Source organism: Rhinopithecus bieti, unplaced genomic scaffold (genome assembly GCF_001698545.2).
Source record: "Rhinopithecus bieti isolate Rb0 unplaced genomic scaffold, ASM169854v2 scaffold_19708, whole genome shotgun sequence".
NCBI lineage: Eukaryota > Metazoa > Chordata > Mammalia > Primates > Cercopithecidae > Rhinopithecus > Rhinopithecus bieti.
This window is the reverse complement of record NW_016810765.1, coordinates 1,493,998-1,510,952: the sequence shown is the minus strand read 5'-3', so window position 1 is coordinate 1,510,952 and position 16,955 is coordinate 1,493,998. Positions and strand designations below refer to the sequence as shown.

Genomic DNA, 16,955 nt, shown 5'->3' with positions numbered 1-16,955 from the left:
CCTATTCATTGGTGAGGAAATCTGTTCCATGTCCAGGGAACTGGTCCTTGTGGTGGGGACTGGGCGTCATGGGGAGAGGATACTACAGAGCTGGGCTGTGCCCAGACCAAGGAGAATATCTGTGGAGTGGGAAGGAGTTTGGTTCTTTCTCACTGCAGGCCTGTGGGGTGCCGCTAAGGTGGTGAGCACCTCCTCTCTCCACCCTGCAATCCATGAGCTCACACCACCGGGAGGTCCTGAGAAGCCACTTACCTTGTCATGGGGCAGGTAGTGCAGTCTTCCTGGGTTGGTCCCCGGCACTTGGCACATGAGGCCTCACAGGTCTGGCAGTGGCCATGGTCATCAACGTATTCTCCTGGGGAACAAAATCTAGTTGTTTACTTCATTTCTACATGGCAAGGCTGCCTGGGCTGTCAGTCTGAGAGCAGCCAGATCTCTGTGGCTGCCTGAAAGCAATGCAGACAACACAGAGAGGAGAGGCCTTGAATGGCTTCAGCTGCTAGTCCCAAATCCTGATCTTATCATAACAACTGTTCCTCTCCTGGGGGCCCCAGAAGTTGGAACCTCAAAAAGTTATGAGGCAATGACATATTTCTGAATCTAGTCAACATGTGTTACAGATTTTATAAGTAGGGAAGGCCAAGCGGGGCTTCCCACCAGACCCCTTTACTGAACTCCTACTGACTTTCCCATTAAAAGCTGAGGTCTCCTGGTCCACAGAGGGCCCTATAGTTTTGGTTCAAGTCAAGCAATGAGCAGGACCCACCTAGATCTTGTCTTACCACCCCATGGGGTAGAGGTGCGGGAATCGTGGTTACTGGTCAAGAATGGGTGCTGAGTCTTGGCTGATGTTGGGCAATTGTAAGCTATATCTCACTCTGAAAGAGTAATAGTGAAGAAATAGCCAGGGAATTCTTCCCTTAATTGGAAACTTTATCTTTCCCAAGGGAAAACACATGTGGGGCCCTGCAACGGAAGCAAATCCAGCCTCACAAGTTTCTTGGAAACATTTTAAGAAATTACTCCCACAGCAAAGGTGGCAAAGGGGGGCCAGTCTCATGGAAAGTAAATCTCATGGATTTAAAGATGGGCCTCTACTCACTGAATCCAACCCTCATTGCACTCATCCTAACCTGCTATTGTCTTAAAAAAAAAAATTGACAGGCTTCTTTGGTCAGATCCACAGAGCCACTTTTTCTGGTTTAGAAACTGGTCATGCTCAGAAAATATGGTTTCAGATTTTGGCAGAGACACAACCTCCACTGGACCTCAACCCCCTCCAACTCTGACAGCCCCCATAAGCCATGTCTGAACACTGTCAATCTGAGATCCAGCTGGTGGGGTGAGATAGCAGGATCCGCCCAGGGTTTAATCAAGTTGTCTTACTGAAACGCCAAGACTCATTGCCTGATTTAGCACAGTTGCATTGAAAAGAGTCCTGGAAACCCAGACTTGACTGGTGAGGAAATGAAGGAAATTCATCCTTCTTTCTCCCCCTCTCCTCCACCCACATCACTTCATTAGACTGGTACAGCTAGCATGTAAGTAAATCTTATATATGTAAATTTTATACTTGCTAGCACTAAACCCCAAAGATGAATGTGAAGAGACAATTAGAGTCTGCCTTTATGTAGCAGAAAAAGCCTTTCATGTAGAGTTATTCTATTCGTTTTGTTAACTGAAGGGAAAAGCGCATGTTCAAAGTGATGCAAACATGTAATCACAGCACACCCTGCACACCCCGGGCTCTGTTTCTCTATATCTCCTCATTGTTACCAAGGTACAATTTGGACTGGGAAACTTACATACAATTTTTAGAATGGGACTGGGACTGTGATTCTCACTTCAGGACTGAGTAGAAAACTTCCCAGGAGACCTATGCCCAAAAGAGTGCATAACTAGCAGGGGCAAAGAATACAGGTATGCAGGTTGTTCACTGCACAAGGTGCCTACCCACCCAAATGGTCCAGTGGAGGCTGACATTCAGCCCATTTGCTTCACCATGCCAGGCACTCTGGTGTAGGCTGCCTCTGCCTCTGTAGAGGGACACCTTTTATTAACTCACGCAAAGGCGTTGACTGGACTGGTTACATTCTTGGTAACCAGTAGTCCCAAGACAGAAAAAAGCTGTGACCTCCATCTAGCAGGAGTGGTGATTTCAAGTTGAGTCTGTGTCACTTACTACAGGCATTATCATAGTTATGCAGCCTTCTTTATATTTATCCAGGCTCCTCCACTTCACCTCTTATTTATGGCTTCCACTGTTGTTGTAGGAGGCACAATCAATTGGGCAAGGTGATTATCAGTCCAGGTACCAGCAAAATTAAGAGCAGAGGACCCAGGGCAGGCTTGGTGGGAAGAAGTAGACCTTGCCTACAGGGACCAGTGCAAACAATTTGTGTTTACAGTTAGATGATATCTATGTATCTTTCAAAAAAATATGCTGAGTGGAACAAGAATGGAGGAGGTTCATAGAAGCTTAAAACCCTACCTAGAGAAATGTAGACTCTTAGAGAGCACAACTTATCTAGTTCATGTCATTTATGGAGATATAATATAATATATATTATTTTTTTTTTTTTTTTTTTTTGAAGACGGAGTCTCACTCTGTCCCCCAGCTGGAGTTGCAGTGGCTGGGATCTCACTCACTGCAAGCTCCGCCTACCAGGTTTACGCCATTCTCCTGTCTCAGCTGCCCGAGTAGCTGGGACTATAAGGTGCCCCCACCCTCGCGCCGTCTAGTTTTTTGTATTTTTAGTAAAACGGGGTTTGCACCGTGAGGATATATTGTTTAACACTACATACATGCCAGCAACTAAGGGAATGTAGGGGATGTACAAATTTAAAAAGACCCTGCTCATGGTTTCCTCAAAGATTTATGAGAATATTTATAAAGAGATAGTTATAACCCAATTACAGCCAAGGGATCCAGAAGATAAAGTAAATCATACTTCCTCAGGCCAGATTGAAACAAAACATGGAAGGTGTACCCAGGACTCTGCTAGACCAGAGGCAAAGACAATGTACTTTGCCTGACGATCGTCCTATAGGAATGGACCACAGGGTTTGTTCCTTCACCCTCCTCATATTCATCTACCCTCATTTCATGATGTATCAGATCCAAGCTAGGATAGGATTTAAACTAAAACCATCTTCCTGCTAAGGTAAATGCTACTTAGAAGGTTCGAAAGTATATCATGTCCGGCCGCAAAGTTGTTTTTTTTTTTTTTTTTTTTTTTTTTTTTTTTTTTTTTTTGAGACGGAGTCTCGCTCTGTCGCCAGGCTGGAGTGCAGTGCCAATCTCAGCTCACTGCAAGCTCCGCCTCCCGGGTTCACCGCCATTCTTCCTGCCTCAGCGCTCCCAAGTAGGCTGGACTACAGGCGCCCGCCACGTCGCCGCCTAGTTTTTGGTATTTTAGTAGAGGACGGGGTTTCACCAGTGTTAGCGCCAGGGATGGTCTCGATCTCCTGACCTCGGTGATCCGCCCGTCTCGGCCTCCAAAGTGCCTGGGATTCAGGCTTTGAGCACCGCGCCGGCCCAAAGTTTTTATCACACAGATGAGGCATCGTTAGGTTAGTTGAGGGTTATTAAGATATAACAGTGAAAATTTTGAATTCTCTTCTGTATCTCTTGTTTGCCTTCTCATTGGCTTCCATAAACCAGTAGGTGGCTTTAATACCCTGGCTTTGCATGTCCTCAATCTACTCAACTATAGTGGCCTCTATTGGCACTCACAATGTGCTGCCTTAGATATAATGACCACAAAAGATTACCCCGTCTCCTAGATTTTAAATACATCCTCCAAGCACAGGTTCTTATGTCCCACTATGAGTCTACATCATCCCAGGTGACTCCCTATCACTGCGTGATTATCCCTTCATTCATCTCTTCCAATCTCTACCTTGCCTCCCCCACTTGGGGTAGGCCAAGCCATCCCAAAGCCCAAGTTCCACCCATTCTTCTGCAAAAGGAGACATCACTTCTTCTTCCAATGTCCACCTTGCGTTCCCCACTTGGGGTAGGCCAAGCCACCCAAAAACCAAGTTCCACCCATTCTTCTGCAAAAGGAGACACCTTTTCATTTGCAATAAGATGTCTGAGTTCCCTTGGCTTTTTTTTTTTTTTCAATGTCAAAAGTCATCTCTGTTTCCTCCTTGGCTTTTTACTTATCTTCTGTCTCCAAGAAAGGTCTGCCTCTCTTCCTGGCTATTGTCAATTCCCCATCTACTGTTATAATCTTCTTTCCTCAGGATATTTCTCCACCAGTTCCTCTGTCTTTAATCTCTTCCTCAAAACTCCCATCCTTGTCTGATCTACAGAAGTTTTCTGCTAACCTAAAACCTTCCCCAGCCCTTTCCCCACCCTGATAAGGTACTCGTAAAACTTGTTTTTTCCTCCTACTATTTGGAAACAAAATGGTGAAAACTTCATGACCTTGAAGCTTATGTAAAGAGAGTCAGTGTAAGACAGCTACACTGTGCATGTCTCTCAAGTCTGCATGCCTCTTCACATTAGAACAGCTGATGACAATAGAGGAAGCTTCTCCCATGCTCATATTTATGTAGATGTTCAAATAGTTACATAAACAACTGCCCCCAGCTCTTACAGGCACAAGTTTTTACTGCGTGTTTGGAACAGAAGAAACCAGGTTCCAAGGACACAGAGAAGTTGCTTTTTTTTTTTTTTTTTTTTTTTTTGGTTGTTGGAGCAGCAAATTCTTGTCATCTGTCTTCATTGCACAATGAAGCTGAATGTTTATGACAGGCATGATATACAAAATTCTTACAAAAAGTCACTTTTAACAGAGCCTTCAGGGGCCAGTATTTTGTTTTCCACCTCATCCTACAAGCTCTTCTTTCTGGCATCTTCATCTGTTGTTATGATTTCCAGATCATTTTCTCCTGTGATCAAAATGTTCCATTCCCCCTTTAGTTCCTTTCTCATCCTATGCTATAATGGTTCAAAGGACATTGAGGAAGTGTAGTCACTTGGAGAGGAATGCTACCTTAAAAGTTGAAGACACAGCTTAAAAATTAATACTTATAAATTTTAAAAGTTACGAGTGGCTTACTGTGCTTATTCCGTCTCTTGATAACACTGTAGAATACTGTCAACAAGTCCAGATTCTAAGCAAACGTTATAAAGTCTTCCAGAATAAGTGAACGTGTATCACAACACCCACAGTTACAAAATATGATTGAAGTAATCATTTTTAAGGTTTACATGGCCAGAAGAGCCTCATTTCTCCTGAACAAATGCTATACTTTCTTTTATACCTCATAATATTTCTTTATTGATTACAGCTAACTTAGAGAATTCTAGCAAATAAATATGTCCACTGAATAAACTAATCAACACATAAATCTGATAGTTTATGATGCGAGTTTAAAAACTTTTTAGCAAGATGATTAGTAAGAGAGGGTAGGAGGAATTTGATGAGAATTCAGTTGCTTGATTTTTGATCTGGTTATTTCAGTGAGTAACCTTGGGGTATGAAATTATCTGTAGACCTCCCTGTGAGGCCTATTTATGTGCCTTGTCACTCAGATGCCAGAAATCATAGAGTATGAACGATTCTACAATCACAAGTGTTAATCAAATAGTACTATCTCTTTGCAAGGATGCCAACATATAGTTTCCAACTTAAGATACCATTCTGTGAAGATAATTTTTATTTAAAACGTCTATGTTTTTTTCACCAGCTACAATAAATATGCAGCAACACTTTCAGCTACTTATGTACTAATGAAATAAGTTGGTTTTCAAAGCCTTGTTAAGCATGAAGTTTTATAGCAAGACTCAAACTATGAGGCCATCAACTGAGACTGCAGCATCTTTAAGTCAACACAATCATTTGACCTTAAAAAGGACAGAAATTCCGACAAACTCTATAACATGGTTGAACCTTGAAGACCCCATGCTAAGTGAAATAAGCCAGTCACAAAAGCACAAATATTGTATTATTTCACTTAGGTGAGGTATCTAGAGTAGTAAAAGTGATAGAGACAAAGTAGAATTGTAGTTTCCAGGGCCTAAGGATAGGCGGAAAGAAGGAGTTATTTAATGGGTACAGAGTTTCAGTGGCAGAAGATGATGAAGGTCTGGAGATGGATGATGGTAATGGTTGCACAACAATGTGAATGCACTTAATGCCACAGAACTACACACTAAAAATAGTTAAAATGGTAAATATATGTTATGAATATGCTACCACTTTTTATTTTAAAGTCTACACAAACAGATTTTGGCTTAGCAGGCCAATACTTTATTTTAGTCAAAAAAAATCAGTATTGCCTGTCTTTTGGGGATGGGTCCAAAGGGTATCAACCAATCCACCATCTTGGGAAGCATCTGTTGGAGTGAAGCTTGGGAGACCTCCTGTGATAATGGAAATAAATTGATATACGAATAAAACTCAGGATAAGGGAGACATCTGGCAGATGGAAAACTCTGTCTTCTTCCTTTCCTCAAGGATGCACTAAAGACAGAATGAACATTAGGCAGCTAGAAGGAGGGTTCTACATCTCTACCCTGGAGGTGTCTGGAGGAAATCTCTTCTCTATCCCATTCTCTCAAGGACAACTTGCCCTTGTCCTTCCTGCATATTCTTTCTTTGACTGACAAGACTTATCCTTCCTGGTCCCATTTATTTTTCATTCTCAGGCAGGCATTGGCATTGATCTGTGGGGTTTGTGCAGATGCTCTGAAATGCTACTCTGGCAACCTCATGGGTTGGCACGCCTGCAAAAAGGATGGATCGTAAATTGTGGCTCCAACACACACACAAATATTTAGTTTCCTTCAGCCTACACATTGTTCAAAGGGCAGAATTAAGAGTTGATCTTTCTAGTTTCCACTGTCATGTGGCCCTTGACCACAGTCAAGCAGTTAAAAAAGTGTATCCAAAGTGAAGTCTTGGCCAACACACCTGAATGTAGTGGCAAGGTAGTAATCATACAAGCTCCTATTCATGGACGCCTACTGTATTAAAGTGCTGTTCTATGTAATACTTAATCCAGACAACAACCTCTTTTATAAACAAGAAACTGAGGCTCAGGGAGATAAAAAAATCTTGCATAAGTTCATTCAACTAGGTAAGTGGCAGAGTTGGGCTGTGACCCAGGTGTGTCTGAGACTGAGCCCATGCTCTTTCTACGATATTTGCTGGTATGGATTCATTTCCCCCTTTAGTGTTCCAAGTAGCTTTGCTATTTATAAAAAGGAAGAACCGAGTACATGCCTCATCTCAACCACTTGATGAGGTAAGGGCATCAGAAAGGAATTTACTATGAAACAAACAAATTTTGAGCAGGCATGTTACACAAAGCAGATTTACTCAACGATTGATTATACCCTCCAAATTTGTTTTCTCTGTTAAAATGGCCACCATTCTTTAAAAGGCAATTCCATGTATCAAGTAAACTGAGATTTTACAAGCAGTTTGTTTTGCCCATTAGGCTGTAAGTTCCTAAGAGGAACTCAGAAATATTTTTTTGAATGAATTAACTTGGTTGAGGGTCTGGACAGGGATTTTCTGTGTTGTTTAATTCTGTTAAAAAAAAAAATACACTGGCTCCCCAGCAATAGCTTACAACCACAATTATGGTAACAGCTCTCTGTGGTGGTGGGGAAGACTGGGGGGATTTTGGTCAAAGGATACATTTCAGTTAGACAGGAGGGATAAGTTCAAGAGATTTATTGTGACTAGAGTTGATAACAATGTATCATGTACTTGAAAATCACTAAGAGTAGATTTTAAGTGTTCTCATCATGCACAAAAAATAAGTATGTGAGGTAATGCATATATTAACTCAATTTAGCCATTCCATAATGCATACATATTTCAAAACATTTTGCTGTACACCATAAATGCACACAATTTTTATGTGTCATTTTTTTTTAAGTTTCTAAACAGCTGGTTGCAAGACCAGACCCAAGGGGTGAGGTCTGGAGGTAGGGTGGAGGTAAAAGGGCTGAGTGTGATTTTTTTTTTTTTTTGAGACAGAGTCTTACTCGGTCACCCAGGCTGGAGTGCAGTGGCGTATTCTCAGCTCACTGCAACCTCTGTCTCCCATGTTCAAGCCATTCTCCTTGCTCAGCTTCCAGAGTAGCTGGACTACCACGCCCAGCTGATTTTTGTGTTTTTAGTGGAGACAGGGTTTCACCATGTTGGTCAGGCTGGTCTTGAACTCCTGACCTCAGGTGATCTGCCCACCTCAGCCTCCCAAAGTGCTGGGATTACAGGCGTGAGCCACCACGCCCAGCCCTGAGAGTGATTATTGTCTGCAATTAAACAAAAAATAAATTTACAAAGCTTCTCATTGAACCTGTGGATGAGGAAAATCGTGAAAGACGTTGTTGGTGGATGGGAATCCATTGACTGCTCATGTTAGGTGTGAAACGCTTCTTGACAGTCTCTTTATTTAGTGGGCTGTCTTTTGCTATTCCTGTGAGCCTAGAATTTCTACAGGTTTGCTAGTGCACTCAGTCTCTCTGTTCATCAGAGTTATGATTTTATCCCCAACTGTCTCCTCTATTTGTGGCTGCAGAGGGCCCACCCTAGTGGGGAGAGCAGTACAGTATCTGATGCATTCACAGGGAGGCGATATCTAAGTTTACATACATGTTGACAGAAATAAGTGAGCATAATTTGACAGAATAACTTATTTATCTTTCGGAAAGCAGCGCCAACAACCTGATGCAAGTCGCCCTTGGGAGATGCTTACTGAGAAAGTGAATGACTTGAAAGGACTGAGGGCTGGGAGAGCACTTCCCATGAGTGAGCACGACACTGCCAGGCCTTTAGGGATGTGCCTTTTCCTTTCTCTTTGGAGTGATGAAGATGGCAGGTGAAATTTTCAGGAGCGTGGCCCACGGAGCCTTCCTGACTTTCTGGACTACATAAAGGTGCTAGTGCACCAAGAGTTAAAGCCCCAAGTCCTTCCCACAGAGCTTGATACCATCAAATGTTCCTTGTTACAGCTTTTAAGTCCTCAAACACGGACACATGGATGAGACTTGTTATCCTCTTTCTTTAGCAACCCAATGAACCTCCCTCATGGCTTTTATAACTTCTCTTAAACCCCTTGAAATACCGCCGCAGTGTGACTTTCTCTGCTCCATTGCCCCATGGGAAGGAACATCCTCAAATTACCCTTTCTCTTTCTCTGCATCAACACATAGAAAGTGCTGGCTCATCATGCCTCTCCCACACTCCTTTCCTCTTTCTTTATGCCCTGACTTCAAGTGCTCAAACATTTCAGCCAAATCTCTAATCAAGAGAAAAGAGAAGCCCCTGGAAAGAGGAGGAGCTGGATGCCAAGGCCTGGGGCTCTAGCTGCATAGTAGCTGGTCGCAGCTTTGTAACTGACAGTTTAGTCTCTCACCGGTCCTCATTAACACTGTCTGAGAGATCCGCAGGTTTGCCCAGTGACAGGTCTGTATGGGATGCGGCACCCAGGATGCCTCTGTCCCTTGGTGACTGAGGAAGCATTTGATTAGTCGGGCTGCCCAATGATTTTTTGGGAGTGACCAGATTGTGCTTTCAAAAAGACTAAGTGTGGAAATAAAGAAGGGAATCAAGGTTTGCTCCGTGCCTACTGCATGTCAGCATCGTAAGAAGAACTACATTGGGTAAGGGCATACATTTTGGAGTCATCCCGTCCTGGGTTACATTTTGGGGTCACTTCCTTCTCCAGCTGTATGAAATTAATCAAATCACATATTTCCCAGATATTTCTCTTCTGTAAAATGTGGATAATACTCTCTCTCTCTCATAGGATGTGGTGGGGAATCAAATGAGAAAACAGACCTACAGCACCAGAAGAATGGATGACAGAGGTTAGTTATGATTCTGTTTCTTTAATTGTGTTATCTCATTAAATCTCAGATAATAATGTAGGGTACAAAGTGGTCTCAGCTCCATTTGATCAAACAAGGAATTTAAGCACCAGAATGTTAACCCTGTGTGAACATCATCTAAACCCTGGTGAGACTGGATCCCAAATTGTGCTTTTTCTCCTTCCCCAAGGAATGTATTGGCTGCATATGTGGGTGGCAATGAGGCAGCTAAAATTAATGACCCTCTGGACCGAGCACAATGATCTCGCAAAGCAATTGGGCTGCGGATGCAACCTACACACGTTCTTTTTTTATTATTAGCATCCCCTGGAGACAGCCTCCCTATACCAGAACAAAGCCAGCTTTTCCTGCACTGTGCTGTGGAAAATTCCAGAGCCATGGTTGTGCCCTTCTTAGGATGCTGAGGTCAAAGTCGGTCAGAAATACGTGAATCTCCATCAGATGGGGCTTTTCCCCAGCAGAGTCTCATCAAGTCAGTTTCAGAACTTGGAATCCTTGGTCCCCTATGGACTGGTCACTGCACTTGGGCTGTACCTGCTTCTTCACTGAGTGGTGGGGGCTCCCCTACTTGGCAGGTATCGGGACAAATTGTACAGTCCTCTCCACCTCATTGAGGTGGAGCACATAAACAGGTGAGAATGGAAGTGAGGGCAGCAGCATGTGTATGGATGGGGGTGGGGAATGTGGTGTGGAGGGGCAGGAGGCTTCCAGATCCAGGTGTCAGAGAGCTCAGGTGTTTCCTTGCCTACCAGCGTCCTTCCCCGTGGTTTGCATCCTATCAGAACTTGAGGCTGTCCAGAGTGTGGAATCCAGGACTAGAACCTCACTGGTTCCACAGTGGAGAGGATGGCTCTTTCTCCTTTTTGAGATTCCTCTCATTCCCGCTGTGTGCTCAGATGACAATGAGCTGTCTTCTGCCCACTTGGAAGCATGCTTTCCCCCAAGAGGTGGGAGACTGGTGAAGTGCCTCTATCTGGAACCAGGTGTCCTAGATGTGAACCTCAGCCCTGCCTTGGCTAGCTCTGTAACCTTGGGCAAGTTCTATAACCTCTCTGAGCCTCAGTCAGCTCATCTGTAAAATGGTGATAATCACAGCTAAGAAAATGGCCAGATGGATTAAATTAGTTAACCCATGAAATGTGCTTTGAAACGTACTGGCACCCTAGTAAGCACTCAACAACATCCAGCTGTTGCTACTCCAGTGAGTAAAACTCGGTCCCTCAGATAAGCAACACCAGAGAGCAAACACCAGGGACATCGTTAGAAACACTCAATGCTCAACTCACTTCTGTTGTGTGGTGGCTTTGAATCATGTACTTAATCTTTCTTCAGCTTCATAAAATGAGATCAGTTGCTCCAAACTTTGTTAGTTCCCTGTTTGTCTCCTGCCTGATATCAAGTAATATTATTCCTTCTCATACTGTGGTTGATTTAGAAGTGCATAGTAATGGCTGGGCATGGTGGTTCACGTCTGTAACCCCAGCGCTTTGGGAGGCTGAGGCGGGTAGATCACCTGAGGTCAGGAGTTTGAGACCAGCCTGGTCAACATGGTGAAACTCCATCTCTACTAAATACAAGAAATTGGCCAGGAGTGGTGGCACATGCCTGTAGTCCCAGCTACTCAGGAGGCTGAGGCGGGAGAATTGCTTGAACTCAGGAGGCGGAGGTTGCAGTGAGCCAAAATTGCACCATTGCACTCCAGCCTGGGTGACAGAGCGAGACTCCATCTCAAAAACCAAAAAAAGAAATGCATAGTAAGTATACACAAAATATCTCAAAAGGATTTTTCTCCACGACTGTTCAAGGACTTCTTAAGAAAACAGACTCCAATTTTATTAACCATTGTATTACCTTTAAGAAGTCAACCAGGCATGGTTCTGTTTGGCACCAAAGTTCTATTCAGGAAATGGCAGCCAACTTCCCTTTGACCCCCAATGCTAAATCCACAGTTCTAGAAGGATCCACTTGCTAAAAAATTGTGGGCACTGTAAACCAATATTGGACAGAAAGGCAGCTCAGCTATTCCTCTATTGCTTAATATTATTCCTCTTGTTGCCTCATGGAGAAAGCTCTTGAGAGTAACATAACGTTGTGACATTCACTGATCTTCACCCAGCTCTTAGCACAGTGGTCAGGAATTGGTTGTGAGCTAACTTGTGCAACCTCAATATAAACCCAAGGAATTGTTTCTTTGACATTAATAACATCATGAGAGGATGTTTGACTCATCAAAACATTTCAGAGTGGTATGACTCAATGCATTCTTGCTCTTTTTTCCTTTCCTGAATGCCTTGATATCTCCTTTCAAGGCTCTACATGCCTCCCTCTACCCCATCTATGCCATAGAGAGCCTGGTTCCACCAGTGATATTGTAGCCTCTGTCCCCCTCTACCATATGGACCTGAGAACTTGCCTTCTCAGCCTAGTCCTACAGAGAGGTCCTGTGGAGACATGTAGAGAACAGAGGAGGAGCTTGCAAAAAACCTCTGACTTTGCTAGAAACAAACATTGCAGCTCTAGAAAGTCTACGTGGCCTCTAGAACAATTCAGCCCCTCCGGCAGAAGAGCTGATTTGCAGTGCCTTCAAACCCTCCTCACCTGAAGTCTGACTCCACTCTCCATTATTATTTTTAGTTTTTATTTTTTTAGATGGAGTCTTCCTCTGTCGCCCAGGCTGGAGTGCAGTGGCATGATCTTGGCTCATTGCAACCCCTGCCTCCCAGGTTCAAGCAATTCTCCTGTCTCAGCCTCTGAGTAGCTGGGAGTACAGGTGTGTGCCACCACACCCCAGCTAATTTTTGTATTTTTAGTAGGGACCGAGTTTCACTGTGTTGATCCGGCTGGTCGTGAACTCCTGACCTCAGGTGATCCTTATGGAGAAGGATCACGCACCTGCCTTGGTCTCCCAAAGTGGTGGAATTACAGGCTTGAGCCACTGCACCTGGCCTCCACTCTCCATTATTACCAAGCCCACCGCAAGTAGGTACTCAGCGTCTCCCCTGGAGGCCACTGGACCTTCCTGAACTAGGTAAGTCACTTTCCCCTTGGTGGCTTCTTTAGCAGCATCCCTAGAGAACAAGCAACCAGAGAAACAAGTCTGGACCCCATTTGGAGGGGAGGTCCTGGGCCTTCAAAACCTAGCCCATGGCTTACATCTGCAGCTACCAGGCAGGCTTAGCATCCACGGCTCAGGAAGCCTGCCTTTCCCTGGAAACTCAATTCTAGTGATCATCTCAGGCAGAGCTGGTGACTCAGGCCCTCCTCCCCTTCCCAAACTCCCTCCGGCTGCTGTCTGACCTGCTTTGACTTCTTTTTTGCTTTCAAGGCTGCTCTTGATATTTATCTTAACCAGATTTTACATGGTATGATGTGCCTCGGGCCCCAAATCTTCCTGGGGAGGGCCAATTCCTCTCTCTGCTGTTCACAGTTTGCCAAAATGGGCAGGGATGGGCTGTGGAAAAGCTGCCTGTGGGCTTGGGGAACTTGAACAGTCTTCGGGTTATGCAATTGTCTAGTGTCATTTAGGTTATAATTTTCTAAAGATGAATTTGTCAGAGGCCAGCATTTTCTATGGAATAAAAACAACCAGCTTACTACAGTAGCATGAATGATAGACTTGCAAAATGGCTAAAGTAGTAGGGAGAAGAGAAAGTTGTAGTTGTGTTGTTTGGGGAGTGTAAGTCCAGGCCTTGGGTCAAAGATACGGGAAGATTTTCTAGAAAAGCTTTCTCAATATTTTCACACTTAATTCTCAGAGCCAGCTTATGGAGGTGAGCATTATTCTCATCTTACAGATGAGGAAAACAAGGCTCAGGAAATTTAAGCAGTCTGACCAAGGTTTCTGAATTAGTAATAATAAGAACATCTAACACTTATTTCATGATTACCACAAGCCAGGAATTGTTCGGAGTGCTGCACAAATACTAACTTACTTGATCCTTAAAGTAACTTGATCCTGTTGGGAGAAAGACATTGTATACTGCTTGTTTGTTAAATTACCCCAACACCTGCATTTTGTTGTTGTTGAGAAAGTTGAGGCAATGAGACATTAAGGGGCCTGTTAAGGTCACCTAGCTGTTGGCAGAGCTGGGACTTAAATCAAGAAGTCAGATTTCAGACTCTTCTCTTTTAACCAGAGTTTTGCTATACCCCTTTTCCAAGAAAGTAGTAGAGATGAGATTTTATCTTTAAATGCCACCTTCCCTTCCAATATGCTAGAAATTCAAATCATTGGTGGGCTGCACGCACACACATATGTGTGTGTATGCACGTGTGTGTGTGAGTGAATGTGGGGATAAAGTCAAACATGCAATCATAGACTCCTCAATCATGTAACCTGAAACTATTTGCTTGCCTACCATTTTCTTGCATGGTGCGTGGGGTGTTGGAAGAAGGCTCACTTTCTACCCTTTGTGGGACAGACAGAATCAGCTCACATCAACTGCCAAGAAAACTAGCCGATGTAGAATCAAGTGTTCAAATCTAAGGCTTGCCCAGAGCAGCTGGTTCTGATTGTACTCTTCCCCGAGGACAGGGCCATCTCTTGCTTATTTTGGGGTCTCTGTGGCCTCACTGTATGAGTGAAAGATTGTTCCTAAGTGTGAGGAATTCATTCAATGTTTGTTGAATTGAAAATGAGATTGCCTTAGGCATGAAAGAAAAGATGTAGCTAAGTGGGCAAGAGGGAAAGTGGAGAATGTTTCAGAGAGAGACAAAGCAAAGGGGTGAAGGTAGAATAAGTCTGATGTCTCTGGGAGCAGGTAAATGATTGGGTTGAGTGAAGTAGAAACCGAGTTTGGGAGAAATAAAAAATGACCTTGGATAGAGGATGTGGACAGATAACAGAACATCAATTACAGGGGCTTCGAGTGGGTATGGCTAGTCAAAGGGAGCCATTGAAGATTTAGAAAGAGATAAAGTCTATGCTGGGTACAACTTTGGTGATGATCACCCTGGTCAAGGGAGACTAAATGAATTGAAAGACAAAGTCCAGAAAAATCAACCAGGAGATGGCTGCAGTAAGCCAGGGTGAGGGAGCAGAGCCACTACAACCAAAATGGTGAGGACAGAGTGGTGTCCAGAAAATTGAGCCATCAGATCTCAGGGAGAGATGACCTTTAGAACGCATCTACTCTAGCTGCCTTTATTTACCCTGCCCCCAGGGTTGAATTCCCTCAATGATTTTCTAGCCTAGCCAGTGACTGCTCAGTGTTTGAATGAATACTGAAAAGGAAGAACTCACTACCTCCTCTTCCATTTTTGGAAAACTTCAACCATCTGAAATATCTTTGTAGTAGGCTAAACCTGGCCTCCCATGAAATTTTATACATTGGTCATTACAGCAGAATCAGCTTCTCTGAACAAAAAGCATGATATTTATGGGAATAATGAAAAGAGAGAAGATCTGAGTCCAAGGCGTGGATGCATGGCTTTGAGTAGGTCGGTGAAACTCTGTTGGGCTTAGTCACTTCTGTGGAAATGACAGTGATACATGTCCTGCCTAGTTCTCTGCTCCACTCGGAGGATCAAAGGATACACTTTGTGACAATGCTTTGGAAACTTCAAAGTGTCACATAAAGGAGGGACAGATAAGATCATTAATGCTCTACAGGAGGGACTATGGTACATAAGTGGCTGGGAAAGCTAGATCCATATTCCAGCTCTGCCACTTTCTAGCTGTGTGGTGTTTTAGGCTTGCTACTTAACTTTTCTAACCCTGGTTTCCATAGCTGCAAAAAAATATGAAAATAGCCCTACCTCAGAAAGTTGTTGTAATGACTAAATTTGATAAAGTATTTAAAGGCATTGAGCACAGGGTTTGTCTGGAATATAGTAAATGGTGAATAAATGCTATTATTACTGATAAATGACGACAGCCTGCATACAGGAAATGAGTGGCGAAAAAGGAGTCAAGCTGATGGACTTAAACTGGAGTGAGTAAGGAAATGGCAGTAGCATTGCCAGAGCCTGGGAATATAAGAAAGCTGGTTGGAATGATCTAGCAGATATATTGAAACTGAGCAACTCCTGGCGTAGCACTGTGCGTTTAACCGCATGCCACAGGCAGTATTTTGACAGTGGCAGTATTTTCAGCCTGCTCAACGCTGGGTGGCTGTGTTCTCTCTCTAACACACAACTCTTGTGATATCAACAAGACACACAACTCTTGTTATCTCTCTTCCTATATCAACCCAGATAACAAGAGTTGATGGAGCAAAATATAGTGCAGACGTTCACAGCACGTTCCACCTATAGCCATGCCATAAACAATCAGGAGTGCATTTCATTGTTGCTGGAGACAGTGTCATGTTTAAATACCAAAATGATGAAAGAAATGTCATCACCTGCACATTCCTTCAGAGGGGCCATCCTGTCCGTGGCCTACAGAACTGTCTGGCAGAAGAGTTGCACATCTGCAGATACTTGGCATAAAACTCACACAAAGAGAAGGTAAGTTGTTACAAAGGGCTTTTCTCACAGTGGTCTCAGTGGTTGGGATTTTGGGACCATCCTAAATGGTCCCAAGCATAGCTGCTATTCAATCGGTTGTGAAGTGCTAGGTAAAAGATGAACCAGCATTAGCAGGTAAAAGGTGCAGTGCTTGCTGGGGCGAATGCTCATGGCTGGTGCAGTGAGGAGTTTTTTTTTTTTTTTTTTTTTTTTTTAATACTTTAAGTTCTAGGGTACATGTGCACAACATGCAGGTTTGTTACATACGTATAAATGTGCCATGTTGGTGTGCTGCATCCATTAACTCGTCATTTACATTAGGTATATCTCCTAATGCTATCTCTCCTCCCTACCCCACAATAGGACCCTGTATGTGATGTTCCCTTTCCTGTGTCCAAGTGATCTCATTGTTCAATTCCCACCTATGAGTGAGAACATGCAGTGTTTGGTTTTCTGTTCTTGTGATAGTTTGCTGAGAATGATGGTTTCCAGCTGCATCCATGTCCCTACAAAGGACACGAACTCATCCTTTTTTATGGCTGCATAGTATTCCATGGTGTATATGTGCCACATTTTCTTAATCCAGTCTGTCACTGATGGGCATTTGGGATGATTGCAAGTCTTTGCTATTGTGAATAGTGCC

At 43.6% G+C, this 16,955-nt stretch overlaps 1 protein-coding gene across 4 annotated transcripts in view; it reads right to left on the bottom strand.

Moving 5' to 3' along the window:
- Positions 1-16,955, bottom strand: part of PCSK5 (proprotein convertase subtilisin/kexin type 5) — a 483,293-nt gene that overhangs the window by 130,300 nt on the left and 336,038 nt on the right. For all 4 annotated transcript variants that reach the window (XM_017892728.1, XM_017892730.1, XM_017892729.1 and 1 more), the window contains exon 21: positions 253-355. In XM_017892728.1, the coding sequence (XP_017748217.1) occupies positions 253-355 (103 nt within the window). The remainder of the gene's footprint in view (positions 1-252; positions 356-16,955) is intronic.